General features: G+C 52.2%; 2 protein-coding genes across 2 annotated transcripts; one reads left to right on the plus strand and one right to left on the minus strand.

Annotated features, from left to right (window-relative positions):
• Positions 1-871: 871 nt before the first annotated feature.
• On the minus strand, positions 872-3,866 carry NCLIV_052770 (U1 like C2H2 zinc finger, related; the record flags this gene model as incomplete). The annotated part of the gene is made up of 4 exons (XM_003884831.1): positions 872-1,365; positions 1,598-1,686; positions 2,147-2,361; positions 2,832-3,866. The coding sequence occupies 4 exons, from the start codon at positions 3,864-3,866 to the stop codon at positions 872-874; spliced, it is 1,833 nt and encodes a 610-aa protein (XP_003884880.1).
• A 2,341-nt stretch (positions 3,867-6,207) lies between these two features.
• On the plus strand, positions 6,208-17,400 carry NCLIV_052780 (putative penicillin amidase domain-containing protein; the record flags this gene model as incomplete). Its single annotated transcript, XM_003884832.1, has 19 exons — positions 6,208-6,300; positions 7,189-7,261; positions 7,727-7,768; positions 8,907-9,127; positions 9,458-9,727; positions 10,129-10,222; positions 10,636-10,901; positions 11,473-11,599; positions 11,975-12,048; positions 12,401-12,556; positions 13,034-13,155; positions 13,740-13,824; positions 14,254-14,501; positions 14,939-15,129; positions 15,381-15,467; positions 15,800-16,048; positions 16,397-16,464; positions 17,010-17,124; positions 17,267-17,400. The coding sequence occupies 19 exons, from the start codon at positions 6,208-6,210 to the stop codon at positions 17,398-17,400; spliced, it is 2,715 nt and encodes a 904-aa protein (XP_003884881.1).
• Between the last annotated feature and the right edge of the window lie 1,186 nt (positions 17,401-18,586).

An 18,586-nucleotide genomic window follows, 5' to 3' on the forward strand; every position in this document is an offset into this window, starting at 1 on the left:
GGTGAGGCGAAACAGCGGCTGAGAGGGTGGGAAACGAGAGGGACGAGACGCTGGAGAACGAATAAAGCAGAGCAGAGAGCCTACTTATGTGTGTGAAAGAGGTAGAGACAAACCGGCAGCCACCCAGGAAAACGTTTCGAGGTTCCACGCGACCATTCACTGTCGAGCCCCTGTCTGGGCGCGTGCTTTTTGTGAATGGCAGAACTTTCCTGCTCTTTTTCCGCTCAACGGGTTGCGACGGAAGCAGGCCCACTCATCGTCGTAGAGATTCAGAAATCAACTCAAAAGCCCTTTACGCCCCGTCAACCCTATGTCGACATTTTCGCTAACTGGAGCCTTCTACTGAGTGTGTCGCGAATCAAATGAGAAACACATTGAGGGAGAAGAGGCCAGGCAGTCGCCGAACACAACTGACGCTCGGCGCGAAGAAAGGACGAAGACACAGTAAGAAACGAGACTAAAGAAGTGTGAAAAAAAGACAGTGCCATGAATGCGCAGTGATATTGAGTGACAGAAGGGGACTGCCAGCCATCCCAGGTGGTTTGCAGGCTTTTCAAATTGGTGACAGTCTGAGGTGCAGAAGGAAAAAAGTGCGAAGGAACGAAACGCAATGAGTGTCTCTCTGCGTGCGCAAATAAGCGAGGAAACAATCGAAACATCACGTTTGGGACATTTCTCTCGAAAAGAGAACCCTACGCAAATGATTTATACAAATGTCCATGACTCTGTGTACTCCAGAAGGCATGCGCCTGTGTTACATTGAAGGATCCGCAGGCATATATCCAGGCGTCTACAAAACCTGTCGTATCATTCTGTGTCATCGTTAACTCGTATTTGACTCGTGTCCCGTTTTTTGTGGAAACCCCGATTTTCAACTGCCGACAAATGACGAGGGTAAGCCCATGGCTTTGAGCATTTTTTGTTCTTCGTCTTCCTCTGGTTCGTGTTTAACGCCTTCGGCCGCCGAAGCAGCGCCCCCTGCAGTATCCTCGTCCTTATCACCGGTCTTTTTCCCATCCTCGTTTGCGCCTGCCTTCTTTTTCTTCTTCAACTTCTTCCGCATCTTCCTCTCCTCCTCCTGTTTCTGGAGCTCCTCGAGTCGTCTTTTGATCCGGTCGATATCGTCGTAGTTTTCCTCAATCACTCCAGGTGCACCGCTCGCGCCTGCTGCAGCTGCACGGCTGCCTGACCCTCGTTGAGTCGCCCCCGGAGCGTCGGAGCTCTGCTGGCCTTTCACGTCTCCGGGGCCAGAGCCCGCCTCGCCCTCGTCGTCGCCTCCCAGCTCCAGCTGCGATTGCCTCTGCATTTCTCTAAGCTTGCTGACTACGCTGCTCGGCGCCGCTCTCTCCACGCGCATTGTCATGCCTGCGGAACGGCAAGGTAACAAGATGGCAGACGTGCGTGGACAGCCGGCGAGGCTTCATGGACGAGGCTCATGCACGCCCGGTGCCTGCTCTAGATCAGAAAGAGGCGCTGAGCGTCGCTAGTCTCAGCCGAAGGAACAGCCCCAAAAAGGATGGAGAACGCCCAGGAGGCACACAGAGACAAGATAGCTCCACCCCCAAGCTCCAAAGAGACGCTTCCTTATCTTCCTCACCCAGCATCCTGTTGTGATTCCGGCCGTTGATGTGATCCATGTACGCTGCTGAATCTTTGATGAGGCACTCGCAGACGTCGCACCAAAACCTAGAGAAGCACATGAAACAAGCACTCGCTCGAGATTTCCTTGTCCGTCGGAAACACGGTGTCAGAATCCGTATAGGAACGGAACAGAGGACTTAGCCGTCGCGTCCCGGAACCTGGAGCACAATCCCAAAACCGTGTAGAACGTTCTTTCTGCTGTGTCTCCAAACATTAACAGTTAAGTGCGTAACCGCGGAATGACCTCTCTCTAGAAGGACTCTGTCCCTTCTTCGAAGTCCCCGCGAACACTTCTCATTGAGCAACTTTTCGTCCATGAAAGGCCTTTCCGGAGCCACACGGAATAAAAAATACACAAATATGTACAAGTATATATCTACATATATACATGCAGTTCCTTGTATATGTTTCTAGTGTATATACCCGTCTATGTATCCTTTTTTTGGAAACAGCTGCGGCACGTGGCCCATCTGCACTCTGTGTTTTCCCGGTCTACGGTTCTCACCCTCCCTGTTGCATGCGAGGCGTTTGAAGTGTGACGATCTTTGTTTTTCCCAGCTCCTTGGTCAGATCAATCGCAAAGTCTCTTCTCTGCAAGGCCTTGCGGTGCTCCACTGGCGGCGCGACCTTTTTCTGTTTCGGCTGGGGGAGATACGAAAGGAAATCGTCTTCTTCCTCCTTGGCCTGTGCGAGCGATTGATAGTACGCTTTATCCCAGACCTGCAGCAGCCAAAATAAATTCCCAACGGGACACAGAACAGGAGATCGAGACCAGCGCTGGACAGACATCACATCTTACGACAAAAAACAGATGAACCGCACTCCCCACGTGTTACTATCCTCGTTTCCAGCATGTTATCCCTACCCACCAACCTCCGCATAACCTCGGCGAGGCTGCTTTTCCCTCCGCGTTTCCCTCCTTTTCTTTTCCTTAGGGCTTCCCTTCCGCACGAGCTGTTGCCGTGTGTCTCTCTAGTTCCCCTTTGCAACGCCGCAGGCTCTTCGTTCTGGATTTTCTCGCGTTTCCTTGGCTAGAGGCTTGGAGGCGGACTGGGGTGGTGCTGTGTGGAATGCGAATCCGACTCTTCACCCTTTCTGCGGCCCCTATGGAGCGCCTCTCGACCGCTCACCGGTCGTCAGGTCTCTCTTCGTTTCCCGCGATTCCTGTTCTGGAGTTTCAAAGCGCTCACCTTCCGTCCGAGTTCATCCGTGCTGTTCACAGGTTCCACGTTCACTTCCGCAGTCTCTGGGCGTCTCGCATTGGTCGCCGATCCCGACTTTTCTCCCTTGGTGGAAGCAGCGGCTGAAACGATTTGGGGCGCACTCGAGACCGTTGACGGGGCCTCGGGACGCGAGAACCCCCGCGCCGCATTTCTGGAAATCGACGCGCCTGCCGCAATCGCAGCAATTGACGCGTGGGCATCTACAGCTGCTGCGGCATTGCTGACGCTGCTTCCTCCGAGAGGCCTTCCGTCCTTTGCGCGCTCTCGCTGCGCAGCTGCCGCCGCCGCAAACACACTTGCTTGTGGCTCCTCGTCTTCAGTTTCCTGCCGAGACGCAGCAGGAGGCTGAGGCGCCGGAGCAGAGAAGGCAGGTGCTGGAGGAAAGCTAGATAGAGGCCCCGAAGAAAAGTTAGAAACGCGAGGAGGCGCTGAAGAAAAGTTCGATGGAGGTGCGGGAGAAAAGCTCGACGAGGGAGGAGGCGCGGGAGAAAAGTTCGACGAGGGAGGAGGCGCGGGAGAAAAGTTCGACGAGGGAGGAGGCGCGGGAGAAAAGTTCGATGAGGGAGGAGGAGAAGGAGAAAAGTTCGATGAGGGAAAAGGAGAAGGAGAAAAGTTCGACGAAGAAGGAGGCGCGGGAGAAAAGTTCGATGAGGGAGGAGGCGCGGGAGAAAAGTTCGATGAGGGAGGAGGCGCGGGAGAAAAGTTCGATGAGGGAGGAGGCGCGGGAGAAAAGTTCGATGAGGGAGGAGGCGCGGGAGAAAAGTTCGATGAGGGAGGAGGCGCGGGAGAAAAGTTCGATGAGGAAGGAGGAGAAGGAGAACAGTTCAACAGCGAGGCAGAATGCGGCGTCAGTGTCCCTCCTGCTCGTGACGCAGCAGCTGTAGCTACGGCAGCCTGGACAGCGGCAACTGCATGTGCGGACACGCTCTTCTCTCCAGGAGTAACTGCACTCGAAGAAGATGAAGAGGCAGGTGGAGGGTTCGGGGATGAAGAGAACGCCATTGTGTATATTCCAAGGCAAAGCACACCGACGGAAGTCCGTGTTTTAAGTCGGGCGCTGCGTCTTGGCTCGTCGACGGGCCGGGAGCTCAGAGGCAAAAAGAGAGAGGTAGGAAAAACGCGGTTGGATTTCCTCAAATGAAGCGGTACGATGCGTGCAAACGTGAAGCCTTGCCGATGGTCAGTGGCGCACAGGGCTGAGCGGCAAAAAACAGTCTCACACTTGTTTCGTTGCCGCGCTGCCGGCTCCCGCCCGTTCCTGGTCGCTTGCCACCGAAGAAGTCCCACGAGGGTTAAGTTGAAGGCCTTTCCAAGTGTTTCTTTCCGGCAAAAGGTGGGAAAGAGAAATGCGCGGAAAACAAAGACAAAAGAGCAAATACGAGATCGGTTGTCTGCGCCTGTGGCCGCGAAGGGGGCAACGCGCCCCCCGAAGGGAAAACGACGAAAAGGCCCTGTCACTCTTTACAGTGAACGGAACACCAGTGGCTTCAACAGCCGCTTTCTGGGAAGACAAGATGCAACATTAAAGAGAGGAAATTTCCCGGTACCTCAGAAAACTCCCTCGTTTCCACCGCCAGGATCCGAGACTGGTGCTCGCGTGCGGGCAGCAGCCGAAAAGATCTGAGAGAAAAGGGGGAAACTGAAAGCAATATCAGGCAGAAAGGCAGCTTTCATTCGAGGTATCCAAGTGAAAATGATCCTTTGCCGTCTTCACGGAGACTGAAATCTTCTCACGGTTCGTGTCTGTCCCCTGCAAAGTCGTTCTGCTTCGCTTCTTTGCATGCGCCGCCCGTCCCTCGGCGATTCTCTTGGCACGCGTCTCGCCTGTGGCGAGGCTGTGCCGGCTTGAACGTTGCCGTCGGTCGAGTAGGCAATCGCTGTCTGCCTTTTCGTAGCTCTGTTTCTGCTTTTCTCTGAGTATGGAGTGCAGCTTTCTTGCACGTATGCTTCACTCTACAGCTACCCCTACACACAGCGTCAATCAACAAAACGACATCACAACGAGGGAAACCCGACTCCAGCTGCCTGTCATTCGCACTTCCTGCGAGACGCGGCTCGCGAAACGGCAACGGAGGGGGTCGAGAGAGCCGCCGCGCTCGCTTTTCTCGTGTTCTTTAGACTTTTCTCCAAGGTTCAGAACCCCTGCACTTAGGAGGTATAAACCAACTATCTGGGCACGTTATTCACGAGCGTTTTTCTTTGAGTCTTGTCTCGTCGGGGGAGAGGCCTCGAGCCTGTCTCGCTCTCTCGGAGCCTGCCACGCAGCGGGAGCCTCAGTCGCACGGACTTCTTCCCTCCCTGGTGTCGCAAGGGGGGGGGCGCCATCTCGCTCACAGTCAGCAGCCTCTCTCTCCTGTCTAGCTAGGTAGAAACGGTTGCATTCACCTTTGGGTGATTGGCAGAACCGTGCCTTTCTCGTTCTCCGGCCAGCTTGCTCCGATCTCGGGTTGAGACAGGCACAAGTTCCTCGATATAGCAAGCCTAGACTATCACCTGCATACGCACCACCAACGCCGGTACGGAAAGACCGGTGGACACGTACCCCCTGGCAGGTGCTCTGTTCGCTCCCCTCCGATGTCTTGTCATGCAAGTCTCCTCCACCGCCTTTTCTTTTGCGGTACCGTAGTGAACAGTCTCGTCCGAGGCGCGACAGGGACCTCAGTAGGTCTCGGATTACCGAGTTTGTTTCCGGATGAGGCGGAGGAATATTCAGCCGAAGCAGAGAAAAAGAAACAAATGAAGGCACTTGGCCTGCGAGCAGTTGCTTGCCTTCTCTCTATCCCGACCAGCTTTGCCGTGCCCAGGCGTCTCCTTGTACATGAACGTACGACTTTCTCGCGCGAAAGCCTGCGATACCCAGAGAAGTCAGAGCGGGGATGCAGACGGCGAGGAAGAAGAAGGCGCGGGGGCGCGGAGTCGGGCCTTGGCGCAGAATGGTGCGGAGCTGTCCAGTATGAGCACACATAGTTGACAACCGCAGGAGAGACTCACGTGATGGAGCGTGCTGCGCGTCTCCGCTTCGGTTGCCGGGTTTCGCGTTCCGGACCGCGCAAGAAGAAAGGTAGACGAGGTTTTATCTTTGGCCCTTAAGAAAAACGATGCATTCCTTCTTTCAGGACTACTGGCGTCCTTGCCATTCGCGGTCTTCAGCGGCCAGGTGCGTGCGTGTGTGTTGTGTGTGTGTTGTGCGTGTCTTTTCCACGTTCTCGAGCGCCAGCAATCTTGCAGGCCATCGGAAACCACGTCCTTCAGTTGAGAGAAGCTCTATAACTGTGACCGCAACTGAAGTTTGCGCTGGAGTTGTTTTTTTTTTTCATCAGAACGCCTCAGAAAGTCCCTCTTCATGGCGCGATTCGGCGGGCACGTGTTCCTCGCGTGTGGGGCGGTGAGCCTCGTGGGTTTCGCTGTCCTCGTGCAGGACTACGTCCAAAACCAAGTGAGAAAACGCCTTTTGTGGAAGGAAAGCGGAGAATCCTCGTTTCCGGCGGTCCGCCTCGTCTCCAGTAAAGCCTGGCTTGCCAAGCACGCCAGCGTGCTAGATCGAGAACTGGTGGCGAGCTCCCGACTCGATTCCTCCGACACAGACATCAAATCCCTCCCTGTGTTCGCAGACGCAGCTGGGATCAAGTCCGTACCGATTTTTAGAATAAACTGATTGTGGTTTTCTGATGAACAACGACAACGAGTCAATGACCTAACCGTCCGCGGGACTCAGTGGTTTCCTTCTCCCAATTTTTCTAATTCGCTCGTGTGCTTGGTCCTTTCCTCTGCTGACACCAAGTTTCCTGTACATAGGTCAGGAAACATAGTGGTCGACTTTCTCTCGTATCTCCTCTCCTTCTTGACCCTCCCCGTCATCCGCCAGATCTTCACTATCAATGAAACGTTCTGGAATAGCGACCACGAGGTACGCTTTTCATGCCGTTTGCAGTGTTCCTGTCTGGCTGTGGTTTTCTGCTGTCTCTGCTTCTCCTGTACCCATTCTCATTCCTCTCTTCTTCTCTTAGGCAACTCCGTAGTCTGTTTCTTTCGCCTCTCCCTTGTTTCTTGTCTCTCCTGCCTCTTGCCTTCGGTACGCTGGTCCCCCTCTTCTCCGCCTGCATCCTCCATGTACACTCTCTTTCACACCTGCCTTCTCTCAGCGTGCTGTGACCCCTCCGGCTCCGCGTTAATCGCAGTGGCAAGCGAAGCCTTCTTTTGTCTGTCGTCGGTGACTGCTCCACTCGCATCCTTCCTCAACTATAAACAGTGCCTTTTCTTTGCGCATCAATTCTTGTGTGGAAGAAAACTGCGGTACTGCGTCGTCGACTGGGCGTGTGCTCAGCTGCAAGGGATCAAAACAGGTGTAGATGTGTACCGGGATGAACATGGCATTCCATATATCTTTGGTCAAAATGGTAAGACTCTCTCCTTTCACCTTTCTTTCCCTCCAACTAATCGCCGCCCCCCCTTACGCGCGTAGAGTCTCAGCCATCACATAACAGTACATGCAAGGACTCGTCCTTCGTTGTGGAAGCGCGTAGGCACGTTCGAGAATCTGAATGCTGCAAGCCAAGAAGCTTAATGCATACTGGGGAAATGGGAGGCCTTTTTCATTTGATTTGTGCTTCTCTCTCTTGTGCCAGTTTCCCGCGGAAGAGCGATTGAAAAGGAAACAGTAGCCGCGCTTCGTCGCTGATGCATCTTGCGTCTGCGCTTGAATCTCAAGACAAAAGGAACAAATCAATCAGTGATGTCCGGAATGCTCTGCTCCTAATTATTCCGTTTTCTTCTCTTTCATCCGCAGTTTTCATTCAGAGTGGCAGAAGACGCCGGCGTTCAGAGGCAATTTTCTTATCTGGTCTGGCTGTTTTCCTTGTCAGCGGACGATGCCAGCTACGTCCAAGCTTTTATTGAATATACAGGTAACGCATGACGCCTTCACGTTCTTAAAGCCTCACGCAGAAAGATGCAGTGGTATAAATCACGGCCTTCGCCTCATGATTGAGTACGATCGCCGCAGCTTTACAAGCTCTCCTCTGGAAGGGAAAGAAAGGGGAAAAATAACTGTTAGCGGTTTGTCAGGATTTACGAATTTGACAATATGCTTTTCTATGCGTAAAAAAATCTATGCACAGGACTTCCTACACATCCATCCACAAAAAGCACCAACAGGCATCCCTGTCCAGCGTTTCACATGTGTAAATGGATGCATGCATATATATATATATATATATATATATATATATATGTACATGTGTGATGCCACCTGGTTGTTGGTATTCCTACATGAATCAGAGTATAAAGGCTAAACCGTTTGATGGCTCATGGTCGAAAGTTTTCTCTTAACTTTCGTTTTTCGAAACCACCTGCAGAGCGACCCTTCCAACTTGAGTTTTTCCGGCGCGTTGCCTCTGGCAGTCTTGCGGCGACATTAGGCGAAGACCTAGTTGCCACTGATCACATTTCCAGGTGACGACCGAAATCATGGCCCAGGTAGCGTGAAAGAGCTCTCATGCTCCTCGTTTCGCGTTTCAATTCAGTACGCTATCTCGTTCATTTTCGGTAATGGCTTCTTCAACTCGAATGACGTGATTCTTTGGTTCATTTTTTCTGTTCTAGAGCTCACAAAGTCACACCCGTTCTGCGTACCAATCGCTTCTGTCGCCCCGATTCGTTCGTTTTTCTCCAATCTCTTTCTTTTCCAGGCTCCTAGTTGACCGCGAAGCTATCGAAAAGAAACTCGAAACGATCCCACCAGACACTCTCTACAAGCTCCGTCGGCTTGCCCAAGGTGGTCAATTGTTCTTGGTGGTTTAGAATGAACAGAGAGACTCCGCAGCAGACCTGAAGATAGTGATACACCCTGGGCTTCCTTTTCGTCCCCTGGTTCTCGATATCCGTCTCTGTGAGCGGCTCTACCACTCTGGCGTGCATTACGTCGTATTCCGGGCATTTTAGTTGCTTCATTCCGGACGCTGGTTGCTGTTTAGGAACTTGATGTGGCGAGAAACGCGCCGACCAAAACGTGTGTCGTAATTTCTTGTGTCTCAACTGTTCCAGTGGTCATGGGTGCTGCTATTTCATCAGCCTGGAGCGAAGCCGCTGCGAAGCTGCCAGCGAGGCCGATCGAGTTTGCGCTTCTCGACTGGGAGCCGTACACGGCGTGGACGCCTAATGACGTTCTCCAAATTTCCGTGGCTTTCACGCTCTTCCTCAATCGAGGATTTACGGTCGATTTCTGCCGGGTGCTCCTAAAGAAGGAATTGGGTCGCTACTGGAAGGTACACACAGGCTTACATGGACATTCTGTTCAGGTGTCTTTTTCCATCTCTGTGTCTAAGCTCGCTCATCACTTGTTCCGTCTGTTTGCTCTCTTCCGTCGACCTGTCCCGCCCACAGCTCAAGCGATCTGCCTACGTCGCTCTCTGCATGCATATACTATTGAATTGCCCACGTATATAGATTTGGAAATGGTTCCCAACTTAGGTTTCCAAACGCATGGCCTTCCAAATGCTCTTTCGATTACGCCTGCCTTGCGTGTTCCTCTGTGACTCACCTTTTGCATCGCGCCCTCCTTTCGCCTTTTCTCTCCTCTTTTCCTCGACCACCAGGCCTTTGACATTCGCGTGACCGACCCGCGGATTCCATTCGTGAATTCGGAGGGAATCTTTCCTTCGCTCTTTGACCAAAACGGCTTCCGCATTTCTCTTCCCCCTGAGGAAAGAAGAGACGATGCTTGGGCTCGGCGCCGGCCGGAGCGAGACGGGGCAGAACAGAGACAGGAAGTCGGGAGTGAGGGGCCAGAAGCCGGAGAGCCTGGACATGGCGGAGGCAGTACAAGAGACGACGAGAAGGATCCTAAGATCACAGCGGGAAAATGGGTAAGCGCAGAAAAATTGAGAGCCAACAACGCGCGGGAAGAAAAGAAGAATCAAGTGACTCAGAGGCAAGAAGGAACACGATTGGAGCTGCGGATCTCTGCAAAGGCATATGCATGCAAATGAGTATGCCCGGTGATGGGACCTAGGATGTGTCGATCATGACCACCGGGCGCTGGAAACGAACTTGCGGGTTCAATCGAATCGTATGGAACAGTCTGTCATCCTCTTACCCCCCCAAGCTATACATGCATACACTTGTATATATATATATATATATATATACATTCTATATCCCCTTATAGATACGCATCCCGTGACAGGATTGCGGAGATTTCACCGTCTTGTCTGCCACATCACGGCGCATTCTCCTCTATTTCGCGACGGACGTGTCTCAATTTTAGGGAGGCAGCAACAGTTGGGCTGTGTCAGGAAAGTATACAGCATCCGGGTTTCCGATTCTCGCTGGAGACCCTCATCTGGAGGCGCATGCTCCTGGTAAGATCCGCAGGCTAGGCTTAGCATTCGATAGAGCGCAGCAACCAGAAATACGCAGAACACCTCTGTACATGGACGTTATGGAGATACGTCCGTATACGTATATACGTGCTGGCGCAGATGTCTTCATAGTTATGTACGAGTGGTTGTATGTGGACATACGAATGAAGCTCTCTACCTGTTGCTGCGTATTCAGATACATCTGCGTCTCTACGTCTTTGCATCCCTTATAGAGCTGTCTCTCGATCGTGCTCGCTTCTGTGTTACGTCTCACCGTGTCTCGCTGCTCGAGGTTTTCCCCCCGCTTCACTCGGCTTCTCCCTGTGTCCACTGCGCAGGTTTTTGGTTGCCACTCTTTCGTTCCGTCGGGCCGTCTTCTCTCTTGACGACTCACTCTGACTCTCCGCGAGCAGGAGCTGGGAGCGGAAGCAGTCGAGGCGAAGAGGAGGCGAGACAAGCAGCCGAGAAAAAAAAACCATCGCGCCTCATCGGTGCAGCCTTCGTCGGGACTGGCACGATTTTCGTCGGACACAATGGCGACTCTGCGTGGAGTCACACGATCGCGCACACAGACATTGAAGACCTTTTTCTAATCAAGTTGGATCCTTCCGGGAAGAATTACCTGTACGATGGACAGTGGATTCCTCTGCGTACGCGTGTCGAAGAGATCGCCGTGAAGGTAACAGACGCCAGAAACAAAGGAAAAATCGAGGAACCGGTGATTGTGGGGGCACCCAGGCGAGCTGCATGCCTTGACTGAGGAAAGTCAACCTTCGATCTTTCCGCGCCATAACTGTGGAAGCAGACAGCTACACACTTGCACGCGTCTAGTGAGGAGGTCACTGTATGCGTCTATCTACATCGACGTGCTAACATTGCGAGATACCAAGGACTAGAAGAGTAGTCGTGTGATGAAACGTTTCCCGTTCTGCGTGATGATGAGTTAAAGGAATTAAGGAAGAACAATTACGTGTCCGCCACTTGCATTTCCATCTTCAGTGTTTTCCTGAAGGAAGTGGCATCTTGCTACATATATATATATATATATATATATATATATATATATTATATGTATGTATGAATATAGTATACATGTTTCTGCCCCCGAGAACGCGGATGTATAAAAACTGTATACACATGATGGTACACATTTTCCGTGCACATCTAGACGTATGGTTTTGTTAGAGAACAGGGTTTGAGTTGTCCATTTTCCTTAATGCTTTGCTATTTTATCTCTCTCTTGGTTTTAGGGTGTGGCGAAGCCTGTCAAGCGTTTGCTTCGTTTCACCCACCATGGTCCACTGGTCACCGATCTGTACAAGGAGCTCCGCGAACTCGTGAAAGAGGATGAGGCGCTTGCCTTCGCTTCTGTTGCAGGTGAGTCTCGGTTTTTCTTCCAAATGCAATATAACCAACCTATTAAGGCTTTCCTCACGCGTATGCTCAGGTTTTGCGTTGCTTCTTGTTCCGTCCTTCGTGGAGTTGCCTTCCCCCTGCTGTAGGTCCGCTCCGGCGTCCTTCTCTGTAATGTGATTCTTCCCATGTCTTTGGCACTTCTCTTCCCTTTCTTTTCCTTCTTCGTAGTTCGTGTTTTTCCTCATATCAGCGCATGAGCACGCCCTCTCGTCATCTTTCCGCTTGTCTGTCGTTCCGGCGGTGTTTGTGCCCCACCGCCTTCTCACTGGGTTCTCCCTGATCTTCATGTTGACCCTTCAAGGACAACTTGTTCGGTCGCTCTTTTCTGTCCTTCAGTTCGTTCACCCGCCGCCGTCGACTTCACAGAGCAGTTGAACTCCGCGAAGAACTGGAAAGACCTTGTGACACTGGTGCGTCCCGGTCGCCGTCCCGCCGACCCTGAAGGGAAGAGCAGCTGAAGGCACAGGGCGGGAAGGGTGGGAAGAGCATTCAAATGCGAGGAAGTCGAAAAAAAAGCAGCAAACCACGCAGCTGAAAATGCCAAAAGGAAGCGCAAAAGAGAGAGACGAGGGTGCACGAGATGAACAAAAGGACGAAACTCAGGAGGAACGAAGCGGAGGCGACGAACCCAGAAGAATCCACGAACGTTGCTACAGGGACAAATGTTGTAGGCTTCCAGTGGCGCGGCAACTCGTTCTGGGTTTGCCACTTACAATGCCTCTGGTCCTCATTGTTCAAATTTCCTCTCGCTGTCCTCGTCAGGGACGTGTGAACCAGCAGATTGAGTTCGTCACAGTCTGGGCAACGAGAGAAGGGGACATTGGAGCCTCACTCACGGGAGGCGTCCCCGAACGATCCCCAGCACCAGACGGCGGAGGCGATTTCCGTGATGGATCCAAGTCGTCTTCCGACTGGAATGTGAGGCATGCCTTTGCACATCTGTTGATTATATATACGTATATGTAAAGGTATATGGACATGGTACATCGATTATGACCTAGAAGTCGAAAACTGTCTGCCTTTTCGCAACTGGGTAGAGTTATTTGTATCCCGTTTGGGCCCAAGGTGATGGACGGAAGGGGACCCGTGAACGTCGTCGCGCGAATTCTGTATCGTTCCTGAGAAAGTGAGACACACGCAGTTTTCTGTCTTTTCAACGGTGGGCTTTCTGCAGCCGCGTCCGGTTTTGTTTCTCCTCTCTGTTTTGCGTCGATCTGCCGCCTCTCTCCCCTTGGCCTGTCTTCATTTCCCCGCATTCTGTAGCTTTCCAAGGGTCGCCTGTCTCTCACCGACTGTTCGCGTTCCTTGCACCGCTGGCTGGTCGGGTTTCGACACGTTCTTTCTCTCTCATCTGCATGCAGCGGTTTCTCTGTTTCCGCTTCCGATTTTCCCCAGGGTGCGGTGCCAACCGAGACGTTGCCGCACGTCATGAACCCGCCGCAAGGCTTCGTCGCCACAGCAAACTGTCAAATCGCGCCCGACGCAGAGGACGTTCTCGGCCAGGCCTATGTTCCAGGGTGAGGCCTAGAAAGGCCGAGCTAGAGGTTCGCCGCCCCAGAGGGTGTCTGAGGTTGCTGTGTTCCGAATGCTCGCTTTGGGGGACCCTAAACTCGGGACCCGAGAAGACGAACGCCACCTCAAAGAATGGGCATCGAAGCACAAAGAAGACAAGGGGGAAAAGGGGAAAAGGGGAAGAGACGAGAGATGAGGAGACCGGAGACCGCTGCAGTTTGCTCGCGCGAGTCTTTTCCACAAATGCAGCGTCGAGGATCTCGGGGGCTTTGCCGCCGCGCAGGAACGAGATCCTTGCAGGACAGAGGACGACCCAGCTCAGAACCGGAAGCAAGGCGCCGAGCGGGGAATGGAGGGAGGGGAAAAAGAGAAGGCGAACTTACGGTCCGGAAGAAGGGGAAACGAAAACGCGCTGAAGGAACGTAGATCGCCCAGACAGGAAGGGAGAGAAAGAGGGAAAATGGAAGGCCATCAGGGGCGCGAACCTATCGGAGAATCGGCTCTGGTGTCAGCCTCATGTCCCTGTCGTCTTCATTTTTCCGACTGTTTCTCGTTAGATGCCATGCTTTGTGTGTGGGGGTTCGCACAGCAATCGAATCAGAAGAATCCACGAGAGACTCAACGCGTTGATCAAAAGGAAGAAGGTCACCGTGCAGGACATGATGGATGTGCAAGTGAGCCGCAGGAGAAGCAGAAAGGACAAAGAGAGAGTTGAGAAGAAGAGAAAAGAACGGGGAGAGAAAAGAGGAAGAAGGGAGACAAGGCGAGCAGGATCTTGCCAGGTCATGAGGCAGAGAGAGACCTAGTAGAGAGACAGCACTTTCGAGTTGCAGAACCGGACTCATACAGAGCATGCAACGTGAGTGAAAGGCGGTGAACAGAATTAAGGAGAAGCGAATTCTCCAGACATCTCTCTCACCTCTCTCTTCCTGCAACCTAACAAACATTTGGCTTCTTTCTTTCTCCCGGCACTTCCGGACGCAGATGTACCGAGGGGACCAGCCCGAGCCTGTTTCCGTCCTATGTTTTCTCCACTTTGGTTGTGATTGTCTTTTCTCATTTTCTTTGCGTCTTTTCCCTTTTTTCTCTTGCTGCGGCGCCAGCTTGATGTGGAAAGTGTGAACGGCCGGGAATTCCGAGATTATGTCCTGCGCACTGTCCTCTTCGCCTTCACCACGTCTCCTTTAGCCGACTCTGAGAAGAACGGAGAGGGGAGCAGCGAAGCCAGCAAGGCGACACAAGGAGCAAGACAAGGTGAAGAAAGAGACCATTCTTCCCACATCAGCCCCGAGGCACGGCGAGTCCAAGAGATGTGCTCCAAAGAGGGCGTAACCCAACAGGACGGAAAGCTGTAAGCGTTTTTGCGGGGGAATCGAGACACGCTCCAGAAGTGTAAGTTGAGAATGGTGCGTGCCCATGTCCAGGCATTTTCTGTGGCCGAGAGTTTGCCAAAAAGAGTGTCGTTCATCGATGTTCTGAGGCGTCGAGGCGTGAGCCCCTCTTGAGTCATAGAGGCAGCAGCGGAACACGCAGTGTGGTAACTCGTTGTTCTGTATACCTCTCGAGACGTCTCGTGCTAGAGGTACGTCGTCACATATGCAGCTTCGTTGATAGAGGCATTTGTGTCTGAAAATCCACCTTCGAATTGGGCACTCGAACGAGGGCTGGAGATTGACGCTCGCCGAGCCTGTAGACGTACGCTTGCATGAGGATGAGCGCAGTGTCGATGGGTTGTGGAGTCTGCTCCTTTCAACGCTTTTCGTTTTCCCTTCTGGTCTTCTTCCTCAGCCTGGCAGACATCTTTCGCAAGTGGGACGGGAGAATGAACGTCGAGTCGATTGGGGCGACCGTCTATGAGGTGTGGATGCAGTGGCTGCTCCAGGACCTCTTCAAGCTCCACAAATTCTCCGACCACGCTCTCTTTGTTGTTGCAGGAAAGTCTTCAGTCTTCAGGCTCGATTTAACTGTCGTGGCATTCAGTTTCTCTGTTTGATCTCACCGCCTCTCCACGGCTCCTGTCTTGTTTCGGGTTGCATACAAGTATATATATATATATATATATATATATATCAAATCTACACCAGTTCACGCAAAAATTGTAGAGCCGTACAAGTCTGTGTGTGGCACTGTTTGAGCGAGGCGTCGACGTGACTTGCTTTCTTTGCCAGGAGCTGCGCGCTTTTCGTCGCTGTCACACTCTCGGTTTGCGCCCTGTGTGTTTCTTGATCAGGAGGAGGGTTTCATTCGACCTGGCTGCCTCGCACAGAAATGCTGAATCACTGGAGGGACAATATCTTGCGTGCCCTGGAAAACAACGGTAGGGCTTCCGACCGAGAGCAAAAGGAGTCTGCCGATCTCCAAGATTTTTTTTGCGTCTTTCTCTTCAAGCGACACACCAAACCATTTAGTTCGTACCTCGATTTATGGACGGAAGTCTTCGCGTTGTCCCTCCTGACTCTTTTCTCATCCTCATCCTCTTACGGACACTTTCGAAAGACGCCCTTGAAAAACAAGTGGAGAGACGCGTCAAAACTTCCGGCGTCCAGGAGAAAAAACTGTGGGGGGCTTTGATCGCTACTATATATCTGGCTTCGTTGGTGCGTGGCGTTGCGGGCTACTTGAATGTTTTCTTGTCTGGTCCCTTTCTAGATAACTTAATTTCCGATGTCACGACGCCGGTCTCGCTTCTCTGCATGGGCGCCTCCTCGGCTCTACGGTGGCTGCGCGTACGCTACGGAGAGGCCGGGACTCTCTGGTTCTGGGGCTCCGTCCGAGCCCGCTTTTTCACCCACGCGCTCGGCGAGGCAGTTCCTCTGCTGCGGCACACTGCGTCCATCGGTCCGCTGAGGTGGGGAGGCAATTACGGGACAATTCGAGCTCACCACAATGAACCGCATGGTAAGGATCGGGCACAGTGCCCGCACAGTGCGCGGAAGAACGAGGAACGGCAGCCGTCCGGCAAGAACGGCGGATGTGGCGTCAAGAGGCGAGAGCAGGAAAGGCGAAGAATGAAGAGGCAACAGACAACGAACGAGAATGGGCCAAGTCAAAAGGTTAACAACGATCTTGACGACGAGGATAGCGACAAGCGGTGGAGAAAGAAGATGAAAGGGACAGACTTCTCGGCTCATGTACTTGATTGCCACACAAGCTTGCGTGTCTTGGTGTTTCTGTAGATATACACAGAAGGATGCAGATGTACTAGAGTTTCCTTGTCGCTGTGTGTGTGTGTGTGTGTGTGTGCAGTCCTAAGTCACGAGACGCCCCGGGAAAGTCAATACACGAAAGGGCTCGATACTCCAACTTTTCGCATGGTGAGGGAGGCGAAGGACTGAGCGGCAAAGAGGCTCACTGACGCGAAGGCACAGAAATATAGTTCTGCTAAAAAAAGTCCGTGTAACCTCCTTGTGTGACAGAAGTGGAAAGGTAGCAAGAACTGCAAATACTGGCAAAGAGCCCAGGCACGGCTCACGCACGTTCGCGGATACACGCCGATTTCCGATTATACCAGCATGTGAGGATGCAGACGTGAACAGCATTCCTCAGGGCGGTACGTCCTTTTATTCACCTGTGGCTGGGAGCTTGCCCATCAAGAGTTCTCTGAGAGTCCACAAAGACGCATGACATGAAGCTAAATGTTCTTGCTTGGTCATGCATAGAAGCGTAATTATGCAGATATCTAGAAGCTTGTATATTTGTATGTAGTTATATATACATGTAGATAGATAGATGTGGAAATGGTAGACTATACTGGCATTAGTGACGCTCCAATAGAAGGCCACAACAAAGTCCAAGTGCGGAGATTGATCGACGCGTGCGGACACGAATTGTGTCGAAGTTCAGACTCCTGTTTGTGCAGGTTGTCGATACAGGAGACTTCACGAACTGCTACTGGGCCTTTTCACCGGGGGTCTCTGGGTGGGTCGGCAGTCGCCACTACAGTGATATGGCGCAGTCCATGGCAGAAGGATCAGGTGCGGAACGAAAAAAACAGAGAGGACTCTTCCAATCGTTTTTTCGGTTCGGTTACTGTTTCTCTTAGTGTCTTTCCCTCTGTTTCGCCACCTTGTTTGGCATCGGGTTTCTGCATTGCTTGTCTGCTTACTGTTCCTTCAGAATTCATGCTTCCGATGCTGTGGACGGACGAGCAGATCGCTGGTGCTGCCGTCACGCACGCTCGGTTTCTCCCTGTGGGCTTTAAGGCACCCAGACGCACAGAAGTCGACCGCCGAAAAGAGACGGAATTATAGAAGGGACACACAAGAGGGAAGAACACAACAGTCGACGGTGGAGACGAAGGCGAGGAAGAGAAGAGGGACGGGGACGCAGAATTGAAAAAAGAAGGAACGGGGTGGAGAAATTTTTGAGGAACTGAAAGACACTAGCTGCCAATTGTACTTGATGCGGTCGGGATGCATCCTCATGGTAAGTGCTTCGCAGCGGTGACTCCTCCTTGCTTCTGCTAATGGGGCTTCTTCGTTTTTTCGGTTTTTTGGGAAGAAGAGCAGGAACTGAACCCAAGCGGCCTTGCGTATATAATAGGAGTGATAACACTAATCCACGTATTTAACGTCCATTGCCTCTCCTCGCGCAGCAGCACAAAGAAGCCTCGTTTTTTTTCCAGTTCACCTTTCATGTGATGTTGCCAGTGTGCGCCTTTAGAGTAGATACCAATGTTCACGGGGTATTTCTTGTTCTTTGGGATTAGCGTCGCTTGTTAACCACTACTGGTAGATCGTGTGCCTGTCGAGGAGCGTGTTTACTTGTGCGGGAAGACTATATGTCCGCGCGACAGGGCCTGACATCAGGTTATTCTCTGCCGTATCGAGGGCACATGTTTACTTTACAATCCATGTTCGTCGACAACAAAAACAGGTTTTCAAGTTCTTTCCTCGCTGCTGCTGTAAAGGGCACGACGGACGTTTCAGTTCCGGCTACAAACTGGGTAGCCTTGCATGCATACGCAACTACATACAGATATAGAGTGATAGTTGCATAAAATACGTGGAACATGCAAAGACGCTGAATGCCTATATGTGTATTTATACGCGTACACAGCAAAGTGTACATGCAGATATATTTTGTGCCACAGGTATATACACCTGTGGACAGACAGAATCCTGGTAGGGTCTGTGTCTTTCATGCAGATAAGCACACATGCTTTGCTGGGATGCGCGTGCCTGAACTCGCATCGCCCCAGGTGTTAAAACCGAAATCTTTCCTTCTCGTCCAAAGAAGAGCTTTAAGTTTTTTCAACCGGTGGAACTCCGGCTTGAGGAACGAAACACTCCTCGGTCGCCCTCCTAGACGCCACAAGGCACCCTCATCGTCCACAAACCCGGACACAAAGAGAGGCTGTTTCGGAAAGAGGGGACACGAACACGTCCCCAGAAGACCGCACAGAAAGAGTCAGTAGCCCGGGAGGACTCTTACAGC

This window comes from Neospora caninum, chromosome X (genome assembly GCF_000208865.1).
Source record: "Neospora caninum Liverpool complete genome, chromosome X".
In the NCBI taxonomy this organism is placed as follows: Eukaryota; Apicomplexa; class Conoidasida; order Eucoccidiorida; family Sarcocystidae; genus Neospora; species Neospora caninum.